Genomic DNA, 20,094 nt, shown 5'->3' on the forward strand with positions numbered 1-20,094 from the left:
AATTTTGATAAAATTTTCTATTGAAAAAAAAAATTGACAAAATAATCTATAGAAATAAAATTTTGACAAATATTTCTATAGAAAGAAAATTTTGACAAAATTTTCTATGAAAAGAAAATTTTGACAAAATTTTCTACAGAAATACAATTTTGACAAAATTTTTAATGGAAAGAAAATTTTGACAAAATTTTCTACAGAAATAAAGTTTTACAAAATTTTCTATAGAAAAAAAATATTGACAAAATTTTCTCGATAAATAAAATTTTGACAAAATATTCTATAGAAATAAAACGTTGACAAAATTTATCTTTGGGTTTGGTGAACTACCAGAATTTGTTCTGATAAGTGGTTGATAGTTTTGCTGCAAGTAGAGGATGCTGATGAGGAATGTGATAATTCCGAAACGTGCATCCATCCAAACATCTTGCAGTCTATAGAGCTTTGCCCAAATAAATTTGACAAACATTCTTTTTCTCTGTTGGTTAAGCTACTCTTGTAGTTTAGTCAACGCAATGGGTTTTAAGCTGAGATCAAAACAACAAATATGATTGAAGTATAAACGAACAATAACAAAACCAACAAAATTTATTTCTATAGAAAATTTTGTTAAAATTTTATTTCTATAGAACATTTCGTCAAAATTTTATCTCTATATAAAATTTTGTCAAAATTTTATTTCTAAAGAAAATTTTGTCAAAATTTTATTTCTATAGAAAATTTTGTCAAAATTTTATTTCTAAAGAAAATTTTGTAAAAATTTTATTTCTAAAGAAAATTTTGTCAAAATTTTATTTCTAAAAAAATTTTTCTCAAAATGTTATTTCTATAGAAGATTTTGTCAAATTTTTATTTAAATAGTCTAAGTAATACGGAATCAAATCGGGCTGTCACTTTAACCTAAGGTACATAACTCTTTTAATTGATATATTTATTTATATTTATCTATTTTTTTTGTCTAAAATTTACAAAAATATTCTTTCCAGTTGGGTTCACTGTTTTTTCCAGTGTACCATTTTTCTTTCGATTTCATGCCACTGTGAATTGTTGGGAAATGGGAAACATTAACTTTTGTACAAGAAAATTAATTATTTTAGTATTAGAGTTTTGTTTTCAGTGTATATTACCAAATCTTCCTACACAAGAGCGCACCCTCCCCCACCACCCTTATAATTGATTCATTTATAAATAAACCTACAATTTCTTAACATCTGATGACTGCGGGCAATCTCATGATCCACCAATAGCATTCCGTCGATAGGTTTTAGATGATCCCCATTATAATCGAAATTCTGAATATCACCGTAACCATTGGTATTGCCAGGCGAAAGATCATCATTATCGACATATGTATCATAATGATCGTAATGTTTATCGATTTGGTGATCAGTATAAGGTTGATGGTGATATTCAGGGTTATAAAAATGACGATTTTGTTGTTCAAATCTTTGTTGTTGTTGTTGTCGCCGACGCCGATGATCATGGCCACCCTCACCCACCAGAGTACCAGAAACACCACCAGCACCAATGCTACCATTTCTAACGCCAACATTATTTAGATGATGTTGCATTTCCCAATCATCTTGCTGGTTGCCATCTTCGTCAATTGTTGTTGCTGTTGTCTGTCCCACAGTTGGACTGGTGGTACTGTCAGCCACAACGGCTGTTGTAGTTGCCTGCCAATAGCATAGAGCAGCGGCAGACATGATGATAGTTTAATAGACAACTTTGGTGTTTTCTGTTGTTTTTTTTTTAAGTATACGAATAATTGAAATTGTTTTTGTTGTCGTAGATTTAAATGAAATTTTTCTTTAAATTCACTTAAAAAAAAAACACCAACACACTTTGTAAATATTTTTATTCCAAGTGTTTTGTTTTTCTCTCTCCCTCTCTTTTTTTCTCTTTTATTTCATAAACTCCAACAATAACATCCAGCCAATGCTATTTTTGTCGGTAACAGCATAAAAAAAAATTATGGCAAAAAATAAACTCTTTGTGGTTATTGGATTTTTTTTTTTAATTATAAACAACTGTAGAATTAAACAAACTACACGAATATCTATGTTTAGCACATGAATTATTTTTTTTAACAAAACTATTCAAGCTTGCTTTATAATTTTTTTTTCACAAGATTCTTATACTTTTTCCCGAGTGAAATTCTTTCCGTTTGGTCGGCGAGTTAATCGAACTTTTTTTTTTGGTTGATAAAAACGATTAAATAAGCAAATTTATTACAAAAAACAAAATGAAACCAACAGTTTTGTAGGTGGTTCTTGAATTCTTGCTCACTCAGCAAATAGATTATGACCGCAATAATTCACATATTAATATTTTGTTTTGTTTTTTTTTTTTATTTTTTCTTTCTTTTATTATTTTTTAATTATATATTTTTTTCCTTTTAAATTTAGATTTTTCTTTAAAAATATTTTCTCTATGAAAAAAATTCACAAAATCAACCGAAAAAATTTCCGCCGGAACCATTCGTCAACGGGCTTAAACAAAAACTGCAGCATTACCCGAAATGCTATAGAAACGTTTCACTATTTTCCCCAAAAAGTTTTGAAAATTTCGCTATTTCTCTGTGATTTTCTTTTTATTTATAAAGAAATTCTCAATTGACTTGTTTGTTTTTTTTTCTTAGAAAATAGTCAAAAAAATTCTCAACAAACTTGTCGCAAAAGAAAAAAAAAACAAAAACAAATTGAAATTGAAATACCAAACACCAACATAGTGGACAAATTACGAAAAAAAGGAAATTTATACGAAAATATCTTTAAAAAAAATCAAACATCTCGCCAACAGATGAAAATCTCTTATTGCTCAGACATTTTTCAGTGACTAGTCGTTAGACTGAAAATATCCAAATAAATGAAGATTTGCTGAACAGTGACTAGTCGTTAGACTGAAAATATCCAAATAAATGAAGATTTGCTGAACAGTGACTAGTCGTTAGACTGAAAATATCCAAATAAATGAAGATTTGCTGCACAGTGACTTAGAAAGAAAATGGATTACTTTGCAAATAGCCAATTTGCCATAAAATTGACAAAATTTCCATTTATTGTTAATATGTAAGCGGCAAAAAAAATCCATTAGAAAATATGAAAGCAGCGAAACCTTACAAAAGACGACACCTGGTCCGGTCGCCTATATTTTGTCCACGAACAAATGCTCAAGAAAGCTGTCCACTTTAGAGGGGAGTCCCCTTGTTCAAGTTTGAGAGATTTTACTGTATTCCAAATATATCACATTCAACACTCAGAAAAAACCAAATCTTTCATTTCAAGAACAATAAAAAATGGTTTAACTTTTTCTAAAATTTTACCTAAATGCGTTCATATTGAACTTCGCAAATACGAATTTATTAAATCTTTATGCTTCGAATTTAGTAAATCTTTATGCTTCATTTGTGTATATTTTTCCTTTTTCTTTAGAATATTTAACTGGCGTACACTTCTGTTTATAAAGTGAAGGAAACTTTATCATCTTAAGGTGAGTATTAAGTTCGAGTTTAGCCGCTAATTTTCACTAAAGTGGAAACTAAATCAGTAAAAAAAAGTAATAAAATTATACATATTTGTTGCAGACTTCATTATAACTTGACGGGGAATATCCCAAAGCAAATGTTCACAAAGTTTGTATTCATTAAAATGGATTATTAAAGAAAAGTAATCGTGAAAAAATGACGATTTTAGCGGCTAAACTCGAACTTAATACTCACCTTTAGGGATATTTTAAATAATTTGTTTTTTTATTTTTTGTTTGAGTGTACATACCAACATTCAAAGCAAACAATCTTATAATGAGCATAAATGTCAATAAAAAATAGAAAATCCCTGCGAACAGTTACTGAAGTGAGAATATAGAATACAGAATACAAATGAGATATATCTCTCAATGTGAGAACAAGATTGAGATGCCCAATGTTATCATGGCGTTAGTGAGGCAACACAAGGGGTATCAAAAGTAATGATAGTAACATGTAAGAGAGATCATCATAAGTTATGTTAAAGTCATCGATGTTAATACATAACAGTTAATTAAAAACTTAAGGTGGGTATTAAGATCTCGAGTTATGTTAAGCAGCTAAAATCGAAAAAAAATCTGTAAAGGCAAAATTTATTTATTATAACTTGATGGGAACAGTTAGTTAAGTGAGAATACAACATACACATACAATGAGATATCTTTCAACGGGAGAACAAGAATGAGATGCACAATGTTATTATGGCGTTAGTGAGACAACACAAGGGATATCAAAAGCAATGATAGTAACGTTTAAGAGAGATCATTGTAAGCTATGTTAAAGCTATTTATGTTAATACATAACAGTTAATAAAAATCTTAATGTAGGTATCAAGTTCGAGTTTAGCAGTTACACTAAAAAAACAGTGAACCCACCAGGAAGAAAAATTTTGATTAATTTTAGAAAATTTGGATTCTTTTTAGAAAATTGTAACTAAACAGTATTGCAAACACTTAAATCACGCCGATATCACAAAAATAAGTAAATAATTTTCGACAAATTCAAGAAAATTTATTAGACATAATTAAAATTAATTGTTTAAGGAAATTTTCTAGTTTGGAGGAAAAAATTGGGGTACAAAATTGCAAAAATGTCTTTAGTGCTTTACGAAGTTCAAGATGGGCGCTTTATTGGTAAAATTTACAAATTTTAAGTAATTCTGAACTATTTTGTGGGAGACAAGAACTTAGTAAAACTTTCATGTGTGTATAATTTTTTCCTATTTTGTTTGGTTAATTTAACTAACGTACGCAAAAAAAGACAATTTTTATACGATTCCCAAATTTAGTAAGAATTAATTTTGACAAAATTTTCTATAGAAATAAAATTTTGACAAAATTTTCTATAGAAATAAAATTTTGACAAAATTTTCTATAGAAATAAAATTTTGACAAAATTTTCTATGGAAATAAAATTTTGACAAAATTTTCTATAGAAATAAAATTTTGACAAAATTTTCTATAGAAATAAAATTTTGACAAAATTTTCTATAGAAATAAAATTTTGACAAAATTTTCTATAGAAATAAAATTTTGACAAAATTTTCTATAAAAATAAAATTTTGACAAAATTTTCTATATAAATAAAATTTTTACAAAATTTTCTACAGAAATAAAATTTTGACAAAATTTGCTATAGAAAAAAATTTTGACAAAATTTTCGATAGAAATAAAATTTTGACAAACTTTTCTATAGAAATAAAATTTTGACAAAATTATCTATAGAAATAACATTTTGACAAAATTTTCTATAGAAATACAACTTTGACAAAAAATTTTTATACAAATAAAATGTAGACAAAATTATCTATAGAAATAAAATTTTGACAAAATTTTCTATAGAAATAAAATTTTGACAAAATTTTCTATAGAAATAAAATTTTGACAAAATTTTCTATAGAAATAAAATTTTTACAAAATTTTCTATAGAAATAAAATTTTTACAAAATTTTCTATAGAAATAAAATTTTGACAAAATTACCTATAGAAATAAAATTTTGAAAAAATTTTCTATAGAAACAAAATTTTTAAAAAATTTTCTATAGAAATAAAATTTTGACAAAATTTTTATAGAAATAAAATTTTGACAAAATTTTCTATAGAAAAAAATAACAAAATTTTATATAGAAATAAAATGTTGACAAAATTATCTATAGAAATAAAATGTTGACAACATTTTCTATAGAAATAAAATTTTAACAAAATTAGCTATAGAAAAAAAAATTTAACAAAATTTTCTATAGAAATAAAATTTTGCTAAAATTTTCTATAGAAATAAAATTTTGACAAAATTTTCTATAGAAATAAAATTTTGACAAAATTTTCTATAGAAATAAAATGTTGACAAAATTTTCTATAGAAATAAATTTTTGACAAAATTATCTATAGAAATAAAATTTCTACAACATTTTTTATAGACATAAAATGTTGACATTTTCTATAAAAAATAAATTTTTGACAAAAATTTTCTACAAAATAAAATTTTGACAATTTTTTTTATAGAAATAAAATGTTGAAAAAACTTTCTATAGAAATAAAATTTTGACAAAATTTTCTATAGAAATAAAATTTTCTATAGAAATAAAATTTTGACAAAATTTTCTATAGAAATAAAATTTTGACAAAGTTTTCTATAGAAATAAAATGTTGACAAAACTTTCTATAGAAATAAAATTTTGACAAAATTTTCTATAGAAATAAAATTTTGATAAAAATTTCTATAGAAATAAAATTTTGACAAAATTTCTTATAGAAATAAAATTTTGACAAAATTTGCTATAGAAATAAAATGTTAACAACATTTTCTATAGAAATTAAATTTTAACAAAATTTGCTATAGAAAAAAAATTAACAATTTTATTCTATAGAAATAAAATTTTGACAAAGTTTTCTATAGAAATAAAATTTTGACAAAATTTTCTATAGAAATAAAATTTAACAAAATTTGCTATAGAAAAAAAATTTTGACAAAATTTTCTATAGAAATAAAATTTGTACAAAATTTTCTATAGAAATAAAATTTTGACAAAGTTTTCTATAGAAATAAAATTTTGACAAAATTTTCTATAGAAATACAAAATTTTGACAAAATTATCGATAGAAAAAAAATTTGACAACATTTTCTATAGAAATAAAATGTTGACAAAATTTTCTATAGAAATAAAATTTTGACAAAATTTTCTATAGAAATAAAATTTTCACAAAATTTTCTGTAGAAATGAAATTTTGACAAAACTTTCTATAGAAATAAAATTTTGACAAAATTTTCTATAGAAATAAAATGTTGACAAAATTTTCTATAGAAATAAAATTTTGACAAAATTTTCTATAGAAATAAAATTTTGACAAAATTTTCTATAGAAATAAAATTTTGACAAAATTGTCTATAGAAATAAAATTTTGACAACATTTTCTATAGAAATAAAATTTTGACAAAATTTTCTATAGAAATAAAATTTTGACAAAATTTTCTATAGAAATAAAATTTTGACAAAATTTTCTATAGAAATAAAATTTTGACAAAATTTTCTATAGAAATAAAATTTTGACAAAATTTTCTATAGAAATAAAATTTTGACAAAATTTTCTATAGAAATAAAATTTTGACAAAATTTTCTATAGAAATAAAATTTTTACAAAATTTTTTTTATAGAAATAAAATTTTTACAAACTTTTCTATAGAAATAAAATTTTGACAAAATTTTCTATAGAAATAAAATTTTGACAAAATTTTCTATAGAAATAAAATTTTAACAAAATTTGCTATAGAAAAAAATTTAACAAAATTAGCTATAGAAAAAAAATTTAACAAAATTTTCTATAGAAATAAAATTTTGACAAATTTTCTATAGAAATAAAATTTTGACAAAATTTTCCATAGAAATAAAATTTTGACAAAATTTTCTATAGAAATAAAATTTTGACAAAATTTTCTATAGAAATAAAATTTTGACAAAATTTTCTATAGAAATAAAATTTTGACAAAATTTTCTATAGAAATAAAATTTTTACAAAATTTTTTTTATAGAAATAAAATTTTTACAAACTTTTCTATAGAAATAAAATTTTGACAAAATTTTCTATAGAAATAAAATTTTAACAAAATTTGCTATAGAAAAAAATTTAACAAAATTAGCTATAGAAAAAAAATTTTAACAAAATTTTCTATAGAAATAAAATTTTGACAAAATTTTCTATAGAAATAAAATATTGACAAAATTTTTTATGGAAATAAAATTTTGACAAAATTTTTATAGAAACAAAATTTTTACACAATTTTCTATAGAAATAAAATTTTGACTAAATTTTCTATAGAAATAAAATTTTGACAAAATTAAAAAAATTTGGAACTTCGACACATATATAACCTTCTGTGGATATCTATACACCCAAATGGGAAAAAATTAATTTTTTAGATCATGAATGTTAAAGTTGGTTTATTTACTCAAATTATTTTTAACATTTTTTAAAAACCTGTTTCTCTATATCGAACCATTTCTATCGATGGAGAGAAATGCAAACACACACCATTGTACACCTTATTTTGACACTCACTGTAATTCCCATTCATTTGAGGACTTCTTGTCCCACTGTGCAATGGTTTCAGTGGTTAAATATATACATATTCGTACTGCTTATACATATGGTGTGTATTTCTTTTCCTTTAATTTAAATATATTGCAAAAATTTTGTGACGATTTTAATGCAAAGGCAAAAATTAAACAAAGAAAAAGATAGACGAACGAAATGCATTTCTAGCCAAATAGCGTCATACATGGTGATCAAAGAATAAAACAGCCATCGGAAGAAAATATTTTATGGTGGAAATTTGAATATCAGAAAATATATATTTGAATATGTATTTATTTGAAATATGTGTTGGAATATATATTTTTAGGAGTCCTAAAGATTTTTATGAATTAAAGATAAGTACTTTATTTTAATTTTATTTTTTTACGTATCAAAGACAAATACGATGTATAAGATTTAGTGTATGTCTATGCTAATTACCGATTAAAATGTGGTGAAAAGTGAACATCTATAGCAAATTCGGATTGCTTGGTCTTTTTTTCTTGTAAATAAACTTTTTTTCTTGTAAATAAACTCAATTTTTTGATGATGATAGCTGAACACAAACCGAAAATACATTTTCTTTATTGCATTAAGATGTGTTCAATTCAATTAAATTTGTAATTATCACCAAATTATTTAAAAGTTGAATTAGTCACAAGAACTTTACAAGAATAAAATGATTCACGGAATATTTAAAACCAAACCCCCTTCGTAAATATACTTTCGTAATTAACACCAAAATAATTTAAATTTGAATTTGTCACAAGAGATAAAAAAGAGATAAACATAAAAACAAATGATTCATGGAATATTTAAAACCGAAAATGTTTTTCATAGGATATTGATTCAGTAGAACTTTTTTGGCCCTTTCTAAAAATATTTTATGAATTTACACTCTACAATAAAAATCTGCAACTGCCTATCGGAATAGCTGAACACAAACATTAGCACCCATCTTAATGCCATAGCCATTCTCTAAAACCCATAGTCATAGTTTTGATGTCGCAATTCACTTAACCATTGATCCTGTCAATACAAATTAAAATCATAAATACAATTATAGATGAAATCCTTACAAAAAAGTTCATTAGCCTTCTCTAGCACAAACCAATAAAAACTTTCGCGAAATCATGAAGCAACTAAAAAAAGGAAGGATAGCAAACAAAAAATGACAGTTATTGGATGGAATAAACTTTGTTGGTCACTTTTGACAGTTTTATTTCATTTTGCTGCTCAAAATAAATGTCGGATGTCAATTAAAAAAAAAAAAAAGTTTTCTGACCTTTTTGACAAACAACTGTGAATGCAAAGCGAAATGAAACTATCTATAGGAGTTGCGGGACGGATATTGAGAGAGGCAATAGTCATCCAATAAGTATGGACAAAACTTTTTGTAAACATTATTAGATAAATGGTTCTGGAGCAGTTAAGGATGAGTGAGAAAGTAAATTTGCAAATTATTTAAATCTATTACATAAAATTATTAAAATTATTGGGTTGTAGAAGATAGATTATTGCAAAACGATAGACACCTAATTTAGTTATGGATTAAACTATTTGTTATTGGCGAGTACAACAATCGAATATTGATGGAAATACCAGACAAACCTACGAACTCAAATAAATATATTTTAAAGATTTAATTTCAAATTTTCATTTGTATAAAAAATTTTCTCAACATTTCATTTCTATAGAAAATTTTGGTAAAATTTTATTTCTATAGAAAATTTAGACAAAATTTTATTTCTATAGAAAGTTTTGACAAAATTTTATCTCCCTAAAAAATTTTGACAAAATTTTATTTCTATAGAAAATTTTGACAAAATGTTATTTCTATACAAAATTTTGACAAAAATTTTTTTCTATGGAAACTTTTGCCAAAATTTTATTTATATAGAAAATTTTGCCAAAAAATTTTAGTTATATATAAAATTTTGCAAAAATTTTATTTCTATAGAAAATTTTTCCAAAATTTTATTTTTATAGAAGATTTTGCTAAATTTATTTTTATGGAAAATTTTTGTCAAAATTTTATTTCTATAGAACATTTTGCCAAAATTTTATTTCTATAGAAAATTTTGACAAAATTTTATTTCTATAGAAAATTTTGCCAAAATTTTATTTCTATAGAAAATTTTGACAAAATTTTATTTCTATAGAAAATTTTAACAAAAGTTTTATTTCTATAGAAAATTTTGTCAAAATTTTATTTATATAGAAAATTTGGCCAAAATTTTATTTCTATAGAAGATTTTGCCAAATTTTATTTCTATAGAAAATTTGGCCAAAATTTTATTTCTATAGAAGATTTTGCCAAATTTTATTTCTATAGAAAATTTGGCCAAAAGTTTATTTCTATAGAAGATTTTGCAAATTTAATTTTTATGGAAAATTTTTGCAAAGTTTTATTTCTATAAAAAATTTTGCCAAAATTTTATTTATATAGAAAATTTTGCCAAAATTTTATTTATATAGAAAATTTTGCCAAAATTTTATTTCTATAGAAGATTTTGCCAAATTTTATTTTTATGGAAAATTTTTGCAAAGTTTTATTTCTTTAGAAAATTTTGCCAAAATTTTATTTAATTTGAAAATTTTGCAAAAATTTAATTTCTATAGAAGATTTTGCCAAATTTTATTTTTATGGAAAATTTTTGCAAAATTTTATTTATATAGAAAATTTTGCCAAAATTTTATTTATATAGAAAATTTTGCCAAAATTTTATTTCTATAGAAGATTTTGCCAAATTTTATTTTTATGCAAAATTTTTGCAAAATTTTATCGTTATAAAAAGCAGAGATCGACAACGAAAGTTAGTCAGTAAGGTGTCATAAAACAGTAAAGTGCAATTCACTCTGGTTTTATTTAATGTAATTATTACACACTTAAATGTTTGTAATGTTAAAATAAAAATGTGATATTTTTGTTATATATTTGTTTAGTACCTGGCCCTGATGAAGATTGACGATGTCAAATCGAAATATTGGCTTCAATAAAGTAAAACTCAAATAAAAACATCTGGAGTTTTTTCATTAATGACCTTGAGCTGGATAAAAACCAAAAATAAAATTTTATTTCTATAAAAAATTTTGTCGAAATTTTATTTCTATAAACATTTTTGCCAAAATTTTGTTTCTATAGAAAATTTTGCCAAAATTTTATTTCTATAGAAGATTTTACCAAATTTTATTTTTATGGAAAATTTTGTCAAAATGTTATTTTTAAGAAAATTTGGCCAAAATTTTATTTCTATTTATTTATTTGCCAAAATTTTATTTGTATAGAAAATTTTGTCAAAATTTTATTTCTATACAAAATTTTGTCAACATTTTATTTCTATAGAAAATTTTGACAAAATTTTATTTCCATAGAAAATTTTGACAAAATTTTATTTCTATAGAAAATTTCGCCAAAAAATTTTTTCTATAGAAAATTTTGCCAAAATTTTATTTATATAGAAAATTTTGCCAAAATTTTATTTTTATGGAAATTTTTTGCAAAATTTTATTTCAATAAAAAATTTTGTCAAAATTTTATTTATATAGAAAATTTTGTCAAAATTTTATTTATATAGAAAATTTTGTCAAAATTTTATTTATATAGAAAATTTTGTCAAAATTTTATTTATATAGAAAATTTTGTCAAAATTTTATTTATATAGAAAATTTTGTCAAAATTTTATTTATATAGAAACATTTTATTTGTATAGAAAATTTTGACAAAATTTTATTTCTATAGGAAATTTCGCCAAAAATTTATTTCTATAAAAAATTTTGTCAAAATTTTATTTCTATAGAAAATTTTGTCAAAATTTTATTTCTATAGAAAATTTTGTCAAAATTTTATTTCTATAGAAAATTTTGTCAAAATTTTATTTCTATAGAAAATTTTGTCAACATTTTAATTCTATAAGAAATTTTCCCAAAATTGTATTTCTAAAGAAATTTTGGTCAACATTTTATTTTTATAGAAAATTTTGACAAAATTTTATTTCTATAGGAAATTTCGCCAAAAATTTATTTCTATAAAAAATTTTGCCAAAATTTTATTTCTATAGAAAATTTTGGCAAATTTTATTTCTATAGGCATTTTTGGCAAAATTTTATTTCTACAGGCATTTTTGCAAAATTTTATTTCCATAAACATATTTGCCAAAATTTTGTTTCTATAGAAAATTTAGTCAAAATTTTATTTCAATAGAAAATTTAGTCAAAATTTTATTTCTATAGAAAATTTTGTCAAAATTTTATTTCTATAGTAAATTTTACAAAAATTTTAATAGAAGAAAAATGTTGTCAAAATTTTATTTCTATAGAAAATTTTGTCAAAATTTTATTTCTATAGAAAATTTTGTCAAAATTTTATTTCTAAAGAAAATTGATGTATCTCTAAGTTGGAGAGGAATATTTTGAAAATTCTATCAAAACTTCAAAAATTCTTCCAATCTACTAAAACTTCAAGAATTTTACAAATGTACCAAAACAGTCAGAAATCTACCAGTTTTGGTAGATTTTCTACCAACTGTGACAACCGTGCTGCTAGGGTCTGTATTGTATAATAATTTACTAGCCAAGCCTAAATCTGCAACCCAGTTTTTTGTTTTCCTCCATTTTCACTCGATTTTTATGATTTTCACTTCAAATTTATCAAATCAATTATTTCCCTTTAGTGTTTCGGAACTATATGTTCTAGTCTACTATTGTGAATGACAGAAATATCAGACAAGCCCCTTGCAAACCAAATAAATGAGCTGAAAAACTAACAACGTGATTTGAACCGATTTTTTTTTATTATTTGTATTTGTAATATACAATAATTTACTATTGTGAATGATTGAAACACCATTCAGGACTAAATCTGCGAAATTTGCGAACACAATAAATGAACAGAAGGCTAAACGACCTCAGTGAGGTCTATTTTTGATGTGTTCTTGTAATGTAATATAATCTGTTATTGTGAATGATGGAAACACTGGCAAAAACTAAATTTGCGATCCCAAATAAATGAACAGATGAACAAACAACCACCATCTGAGTTAGGTTAATTTTTTATTATTTGTCCTAGCAATGTACAATGAGCTGCTATTGTGAATGATGAAAATTCGAGTAAAGCCTAACCTCCACCTGCTATTACCATACAAATTACTTCAATAAACAAATTCCAAACAAAAAATCACTTATCCCAGCCGAAAGTACTCGATGAGAGGAAAAAAAATAATTTCTTAAACGGCGTTCAACCTTAACCTATCATCAGCACCACCCCCTCACCCGATGGCCTTGGTTGTGTTCATTACAAATAATCAAATCTGCAAGACTTGTTTTTCAGTGTATACCAAGGTTTAGCACATAATCGTTCATATGTACACATGGCCCCACATACTAAAATTACTTAGAAATTTCTCTCAAGTCTGTCTGCACAATTCAATAAAGACACTTACATACCTAACCAAACTATTTCATTTGAAAATCAATATATAATATTAAATAGCCAACACGGGGAATCAACTGGCTCGACAACAGAAGACAATCCCAAAGTACTAAGAAATTTACGCGCGTATCTTTCTCAAACTGTCAATGCAATCCTTTATTGGCTATACTCTGGGGGTGATGAATATTTTCGCCGAGACAATGACAGAGGTCAACTGTATGTGTATTTACGTGCTTTCAGATTAGTAGCATTCTCAGACAACAACAACAACACTAAAATAACCCAATCACACTTTTCAATTACATGACACATGAAAAAGAAGAAGAAGAATCTTCCGTATGACCATAGTGAGGGTGTTTGTTGTTGCATTGTTTTCTCTTTTGATGCTGTCGTTGTTCCGTTTTTTGTTTTTGCGATTACAGCAACAAAAATATCAACAATCAACTACCAGCACAACCACCACCACTAAGCGAAACCATTATTCTTAAAAAGAATAAAAATTCATCAGCAACAACAACAACAACAAAATACTTCGAATCAATCGATTTGGCTGACGTCAAACACAACGTGTGTGGCATTTTTAGGGGGCCGCACTCACATGATGACACTCGTGCGAAAGATATTGACTAACCACACTTAGCTTGAGATATTAATAAACTAACAGAAATAGAGATAGAGAGAGAGAGCGATAGAGAGAACATTAATTGACGTTTTACAAATGGTGTAAAGGAAAATAATGCGAATTTTCTTTTTACAATAATTAATAAAATAAACAGAAGAAGAATTCATGCATGCATATTAAAATATTTAATTAAACAGAATTTTGGGTAATGTGACCAACTCAACCTAGATTTTAAAACCTTTTTTTTTGTTGTTATTGTTATTAGATGTAATTCTCTCACAGAGCACGTCTACACGTACAAAAAATAAAAGACTTTGTCGTTAAATCCTCATAGAGGACGTTAAAAGACCTCAAAGAAAATTTATTTCAGTTTTGTCGATAAATACATGTTTCCTTACTAAATAAATTATGGTTACACAATAAACATCTACATGATTATAAATGAAGGCAATGTTAATGGTTACTGTATATCATTAATTGCTTAGAAATATTTTGAACTTTTCGGGTAATATTTTTCTTGTGAAATAATGACCAAAACTAATTTTTAAATCAAAGAAATTTTTTGTTACCTTTCAACGAGGTGGCTGAGTTGAATATTCTTCTTTTAAAGGAACCTGGCCACAGAGAAAACCAACCCATGGGACTGCAAAGCAGATGAGTTGGCAAAATTAAGATCTACTATCTTACCTAAATGGGGGTCACATATTTAAGTTTAATATTTTGAAAAACGTTTTCTTTTCTAGGGAACAACATTTTAGACAATCGAATAAAAAATACAAAATTAGAAACAGTCGTAACAATGCTTGCACCGAAAAAAGTAAACTACATTATGGGAAAAATGAACTCGAGCGAAAATTGAACTAAATTGTATTCCAAATTTTGAGATTCATTAAATTAACGAAAATGATCCGACATTTTGGGATTTTTAACTACCATTTACGAAATGCATCCTTCTCGAAAATAAAGATAAATTTTAGGCGCCAAATCATTCTCATTTTAACCACGCTGTAATCAATATTTCTGCTGCAAAAATGTTTTCTCCCCATCCCAAAATAAAATTTGCTCTGGTAGGTGATCATACCACGGTTGTCAAAGTTGGTAGAATTCTACCAAAAAGGTTAATTTTTTTACTGTTTGATAGATTGGTAGAATTCCTGATGTTTTGGAAGATTTTCCAAAAAAATTGCTATAGAAATAAAATTTTGACAAATTTTCTATAGAAATAAAATTTTGACAAATTTTCTATAGAAATAAAATTTTGACAAAATTTTCTATGGAAATAAAATTTTGACAAAATTTTCTAAGAAATAAAATTTTGACAAAATTTTCTATAGAAATAAAATTTTGACAAAATTTTCTATAGAAAAAAAATTTAGACAAAATTTTCTATAGAAATAAAATTTTGACAAAATTTTCTATAGAAATAAAATGTTTACAAAATTTTCTATAGAAATAAAATTTTTACAAAATTATCTATAGAAATAAAATGTTGACAAAATTTTCTATGGAGATAAAATTTTGACAAAATTTTCTATAGAAATAAAATTTTGACAAAATTTTCTATAGAAATAAAATTTTGACAAAATTTTGTATAGAAATAAAATTTTTTCAAAATTTTCTATTCGACAATATTTTCTATAGAAATAAAATTTTGACAAAATTGTCTATAGAAATAAAATTTTGACAAAATTTTCTATAGAAATAAAATTTTGACAAAATTATCTATAGCAATAAAATTTTGACAAAATTTTCTATAGAAATAAAATTTTGACAAAATTTTCAATAGAAGTAAAATTTTGACAAAATTTTCTATAGAAATAAAATTTTGACAAAATTTTTTATAGAAATAAAATTTTGACAAAATTTTCTATAGAAATAAAATTTTGTCACAATTTTCTATACAAATAAAATTTCGACAAAATTTTCAATAGAAATAAAATTTTGAGAAAATTTTCTATGGAAATAAAATTTTGAGAAAATTTTCTATAAAAATAAAATTTGTACAAAATTTTCTATAGAAATAAAATTTTGACAAAATTTTCTATAAAAATAAAATTTTGACAAAATTTTCTATTGTAACAAAACTTTGACAAATTTTTCTATAGAGAAAAACATTTGACAAAATTTTCTATAGAAATAAAATTTTGACAAAATTTTTTATAGAAATAAAATTTTGGCAAAATGTTCTATACAAATGAAATTTCGACAAAATTTTCAATAGAAATAAAATTTTGACAAAATTTTCTATAGAAATAAAATTTTGACAAAATTTTCTAAAGAAATAATATTTCGACAAAGTTTTTTAAAGAAAATTTTGGCAAAATTTTCTATACAAATGAAATTTCGACAAAATTTTCAATAGAAATAAAATATCGACAAAATTTTCTATAGAAATAAAATTTTGACAAAATTTTCTATAAAAACAATGTTTTGACAAAATTTTGACAAAATTTTCTAAAGAAATAATATTTCGACAAAGTTTTTTATAGAAATAAAATTTTGACAAAATTTTCTATAGAAATAAAATTTTGACAAAATTTTCTATAGAAATAAAATTTTGACAAAATTTTCTATAGAAATAAAATTTTGACAAAATTTTCTATACAAATAAAATTTTGACACAATTTTCTATACAAATAAAATTTTGACAAAATTTTTTATACAAATAAAGTTTTGACAAAATTTTCTATAGAAATAAAATTGTGATAAAATTTTCTATACAAATAAAATTTTGCCAAAATTTTCTATAGAAATAAAATTTTGCCAAAATTTTCTATAGAAATAAAATTTTGAGAAAATTTTCTATAGAAATAAAATTTTGACAAAATTTTCTATAGAAATAAAATTTTGACAAAATTTTCTATAGTAATAAAATGTTGGCAAAATTTTCTATTGCAACAAAACTTTGACAAATTTTTCTATAGAGAAAAACATTTGACAAAATTTTCTATAAAAACGAAGTTTTGAGAAAATTTTCTATAGAAATTAAATTTTGAGAAAATTTTCTATAGAAATAAAATTTTGAGAAAATTTTCTATGGAAATAAAATTTTGACAAAATTTTCTATAGAAATAAAATTTTGACAAAATTTTGTATATATAGAAAATTGTCTATATATAGAAAATTCCCTTTGTAGTATTTTCAAAAGTCCTGGAATCGCGAATTAGCTATAAAGGATGTGGCAAATTGACTGAGAAGTAATGTTCTAACAAATGTTGGCTATAATACATACTGAGACAGTCAACCTGCAAAAAAGGCCGTGGACTCTGCGTTACTTAACTCTAAAAAAATTTTAATTGTTTCTTTAAAAAAATAATATTAATGCATTAGTATTTTTTTATTTTTGGTTGATATTTCGATGATATTTTCTTATTCGAATTAGCTTTTAGCTTTTCTTAATAAACCACCCATATGGTAACCAAGTATGATGTGTAGTCAGTCGAAAGCCCACGCTAAACTCTGCCAAAGAAACGAAAACCAAAAACAAAAATAAACCAAATCACCATGCGATACAAATTAGTGATATCTATTTTCGTCAATTGTAAATGTTATAAAAAACAACAAAAGGAAGAAAACATGAAAAACCACTAATACAATTTAAATGTTAGCCTTATTTGTATGTAAGAATGTTGAAAAAGGACATAATAAAGGCCTATGCTTCTTTTTGGCTAAGAATAGGAACATCGAATCATGGTTTATTAATTAAATACAAAAAATACGTATTTTTAAAACAGTTGGAATTTGGATATTGTCTATAAATGGACAATGATATTACATATATATAAATAGAAATGAAGAAAAGTGTGATTCAATTAAATAAAAAAAGACCGAAAAAGGCACATAGAGAAAAGAAAATATTTTTGATTATAATAACAAACTGATAGTGCTGTAAAGCAGAGCCAATTAAAGCCGTAATCGTTGATAGCATTAACATCATTATTATGGTTTTCTTTCATGTTAAGCTTCTCATTCTCATATGTTATTATACTTATGTTATTACTCATGTTAACATAAGGTAAGACAATCTATCTAAATGTTATCATATCATTATTCTCGATATCATAGTTATCTCACCAAAACAATGAGAACAAAGACTCTCTCAAAAATGCATTCCTGTGATTGCTCTCTAATAAACAGGATCTCACGAAAATTATTCTCTTTGGAGCGGTATCCGCTTTTCAGAATGTACAAATTAAAGAGTTTCATTATAAAAACAGACCGAAAAAGCCACAAATAGTAAAGGAAATATTTTTGATAATAATAACAAACTGATAGTGCTGTAAAGCAGAGCCAATTAAAGCCGTAATAGTTGACAGCTTAACATCATTATTATTTTTTTCTTTCGTGTTAAACTTCTCATTCTCATATGTTATTATATTTATGTTATTACTCATGTCAACATATGGTAAGGCAATCTAAATGTTATCATATCATTATTCTCGATATCATAGTTATCTCACCAACACAATGAGAACAAAGAGTTTCTCAAAAATTCATTCCTGAAAAATAGCTACAAACCAGCCGGGGTCTCACGAAAATTGCTCTCTTGTGAGATGTGTCTGTACAAATGTACAAATTAGAGAGTTTAATTTTCCAATTAATTTTATAAGGGTCTGATCACACTGGACAAATATTTGACCAAAATATGGGCCAAACTTTTTCCCAGGAGCATTTTTAAAATATCAGAATTGCAAGATATTCCTATTTAATTTCAAATAGGGCTATAAATGTTTGCTGATTTGAATTTTGATTTTTTTATCAAATTTTTGCCCAGTGTGATCGTACCGTAAGCTTTTGAAAATTGACTATTTTAGTCAGTCTGAGATTTGTTGACGGAGATTGAAGACAATTTTTGTTTTGTTTTCATTGTTTTATATTTGTAAATTTGGCTATTTCAAGAAAACAAAGACGAACAATAATCCTTTAATGAATCATTTCTTTTATGTGGACATTTGTAATATAGAATTCAACAAAGAGATATTGGTAAAAGGTTTAAAAATACTTACATTTTTGTTTGGCTTTGTCCATGGCGGCGCCACTGGTATCCTCTAGTCTATACATATAAAGACCTTTTGTTTCACGGGAGGGAGAATCGAAAAAATAATGTTGATTGTAGTCGATGTGTAAACGCAGGGGGCGGAGGGGTTTTGAAAAGTACCCACAAGAAATTCGCAAGAATTACACACAAAAATCTCCAATGTATTAAATACGCAAAACACAAAATAATATTGAGATATTCTAGGACTATGGATTTTATTTATAGATAGAAAAAAACTATTTTTCTTAGTTAGATAATAAATTCTTCGTAAGTTTATGGTTAATTATTATCTTTTTAGCAATGTTTAAAGTGTATATATTTTATATGAAATAGGTTTTTGTTGTTTTTTTTCTGGAAAACTAAAATTTCCAGATTTTACCTTTAGAGGTAATTATATTTTTGCTTTTCACTATTTATGATTTTGGGTTTTAACACTTTCTGCCAGTGTTATAATCGTCTTGACCATCATTATTATTTAATAAATTATTTTGTTATTGATGGTTTCATTGAGTCTTTGGATACAAGTACTACTTTGAACATTTTTCACATTCAAAATTAGCGCCACAAAATTTAAATGACAACGAAACATTTTTCTACTATTTTCTTCTTTCTTTCCGTAAAGAGGCAAACTTTAGAGATTTATTTCGGTATTGGTATAAACGAGTATATTAATTTATTTTCTTTTGTTTTCGCAGCAAATATTTTTGTCTTATATAATTTGTGGTAAATTTGAAATTTCGTTTTATTATTCTTCAAAAGTTGTAGAGTAAATTTTCCATATATCAATTATTATTTTGTAATCCTGTAGTTTTGGCATTAATATCTGAAAAGAAAACCAAAAATAAGAGATTTTAATAAAAATTTAAGAAAATATTTAATATTTCAAAGTTATAAAAATAAAAGAAAAAGGAT

The 20,094-nt window shown here is 24.1% G+C and overlaps 1 protein-coding gene across 4 annotated transcripts in view; it reads right to left on the minus strand.

Moving 5' to 3' along the window:
• Positions 1-20,094, minus strand: part of mnb (minibrain) — a 109,487-nt gene that overhangs the window by 60,608 nt on the left and 28,785 nt on the right. For 2 of the 4 annotated variants that reach the window (XM_075303074.1, XM_075303073.1), the window contains exon 3: positions 19,151-20,005. In XM_075303074.1, coding sequence (XP_075159189.1) covers positions 19,151-19,205 — 55 coding nt within the window. In that variant the 5' untranslated portion in view covers positions 19,206-20,005. Of the gene's footprint in view, positions 1-1,195; positions 1,939-2,138; positions 2,516-19,150; positions 20,006-20,094 lie in introns of those variants that run through there. The other 2 variants (XM_075303072.1, XM_075303071.1) reach the window with 2 other exon arrangements.

The sequence above is a fragment of the Haematobia irritans genome, chromosome 3 (genome assembly GCF_050003625.1).
Source record: "Haematobia irritans isolate KBUSLIRL chromosome 3, ASM5000362v1, whole genome shotgun sequence".
In the NCBI taxonomy this organism is placed as follows: Eukaryota; Metazoa; Arthropoda; class Insecta; order Diptera; family Muscidae; genus Haematobia; species Haematobia irritans.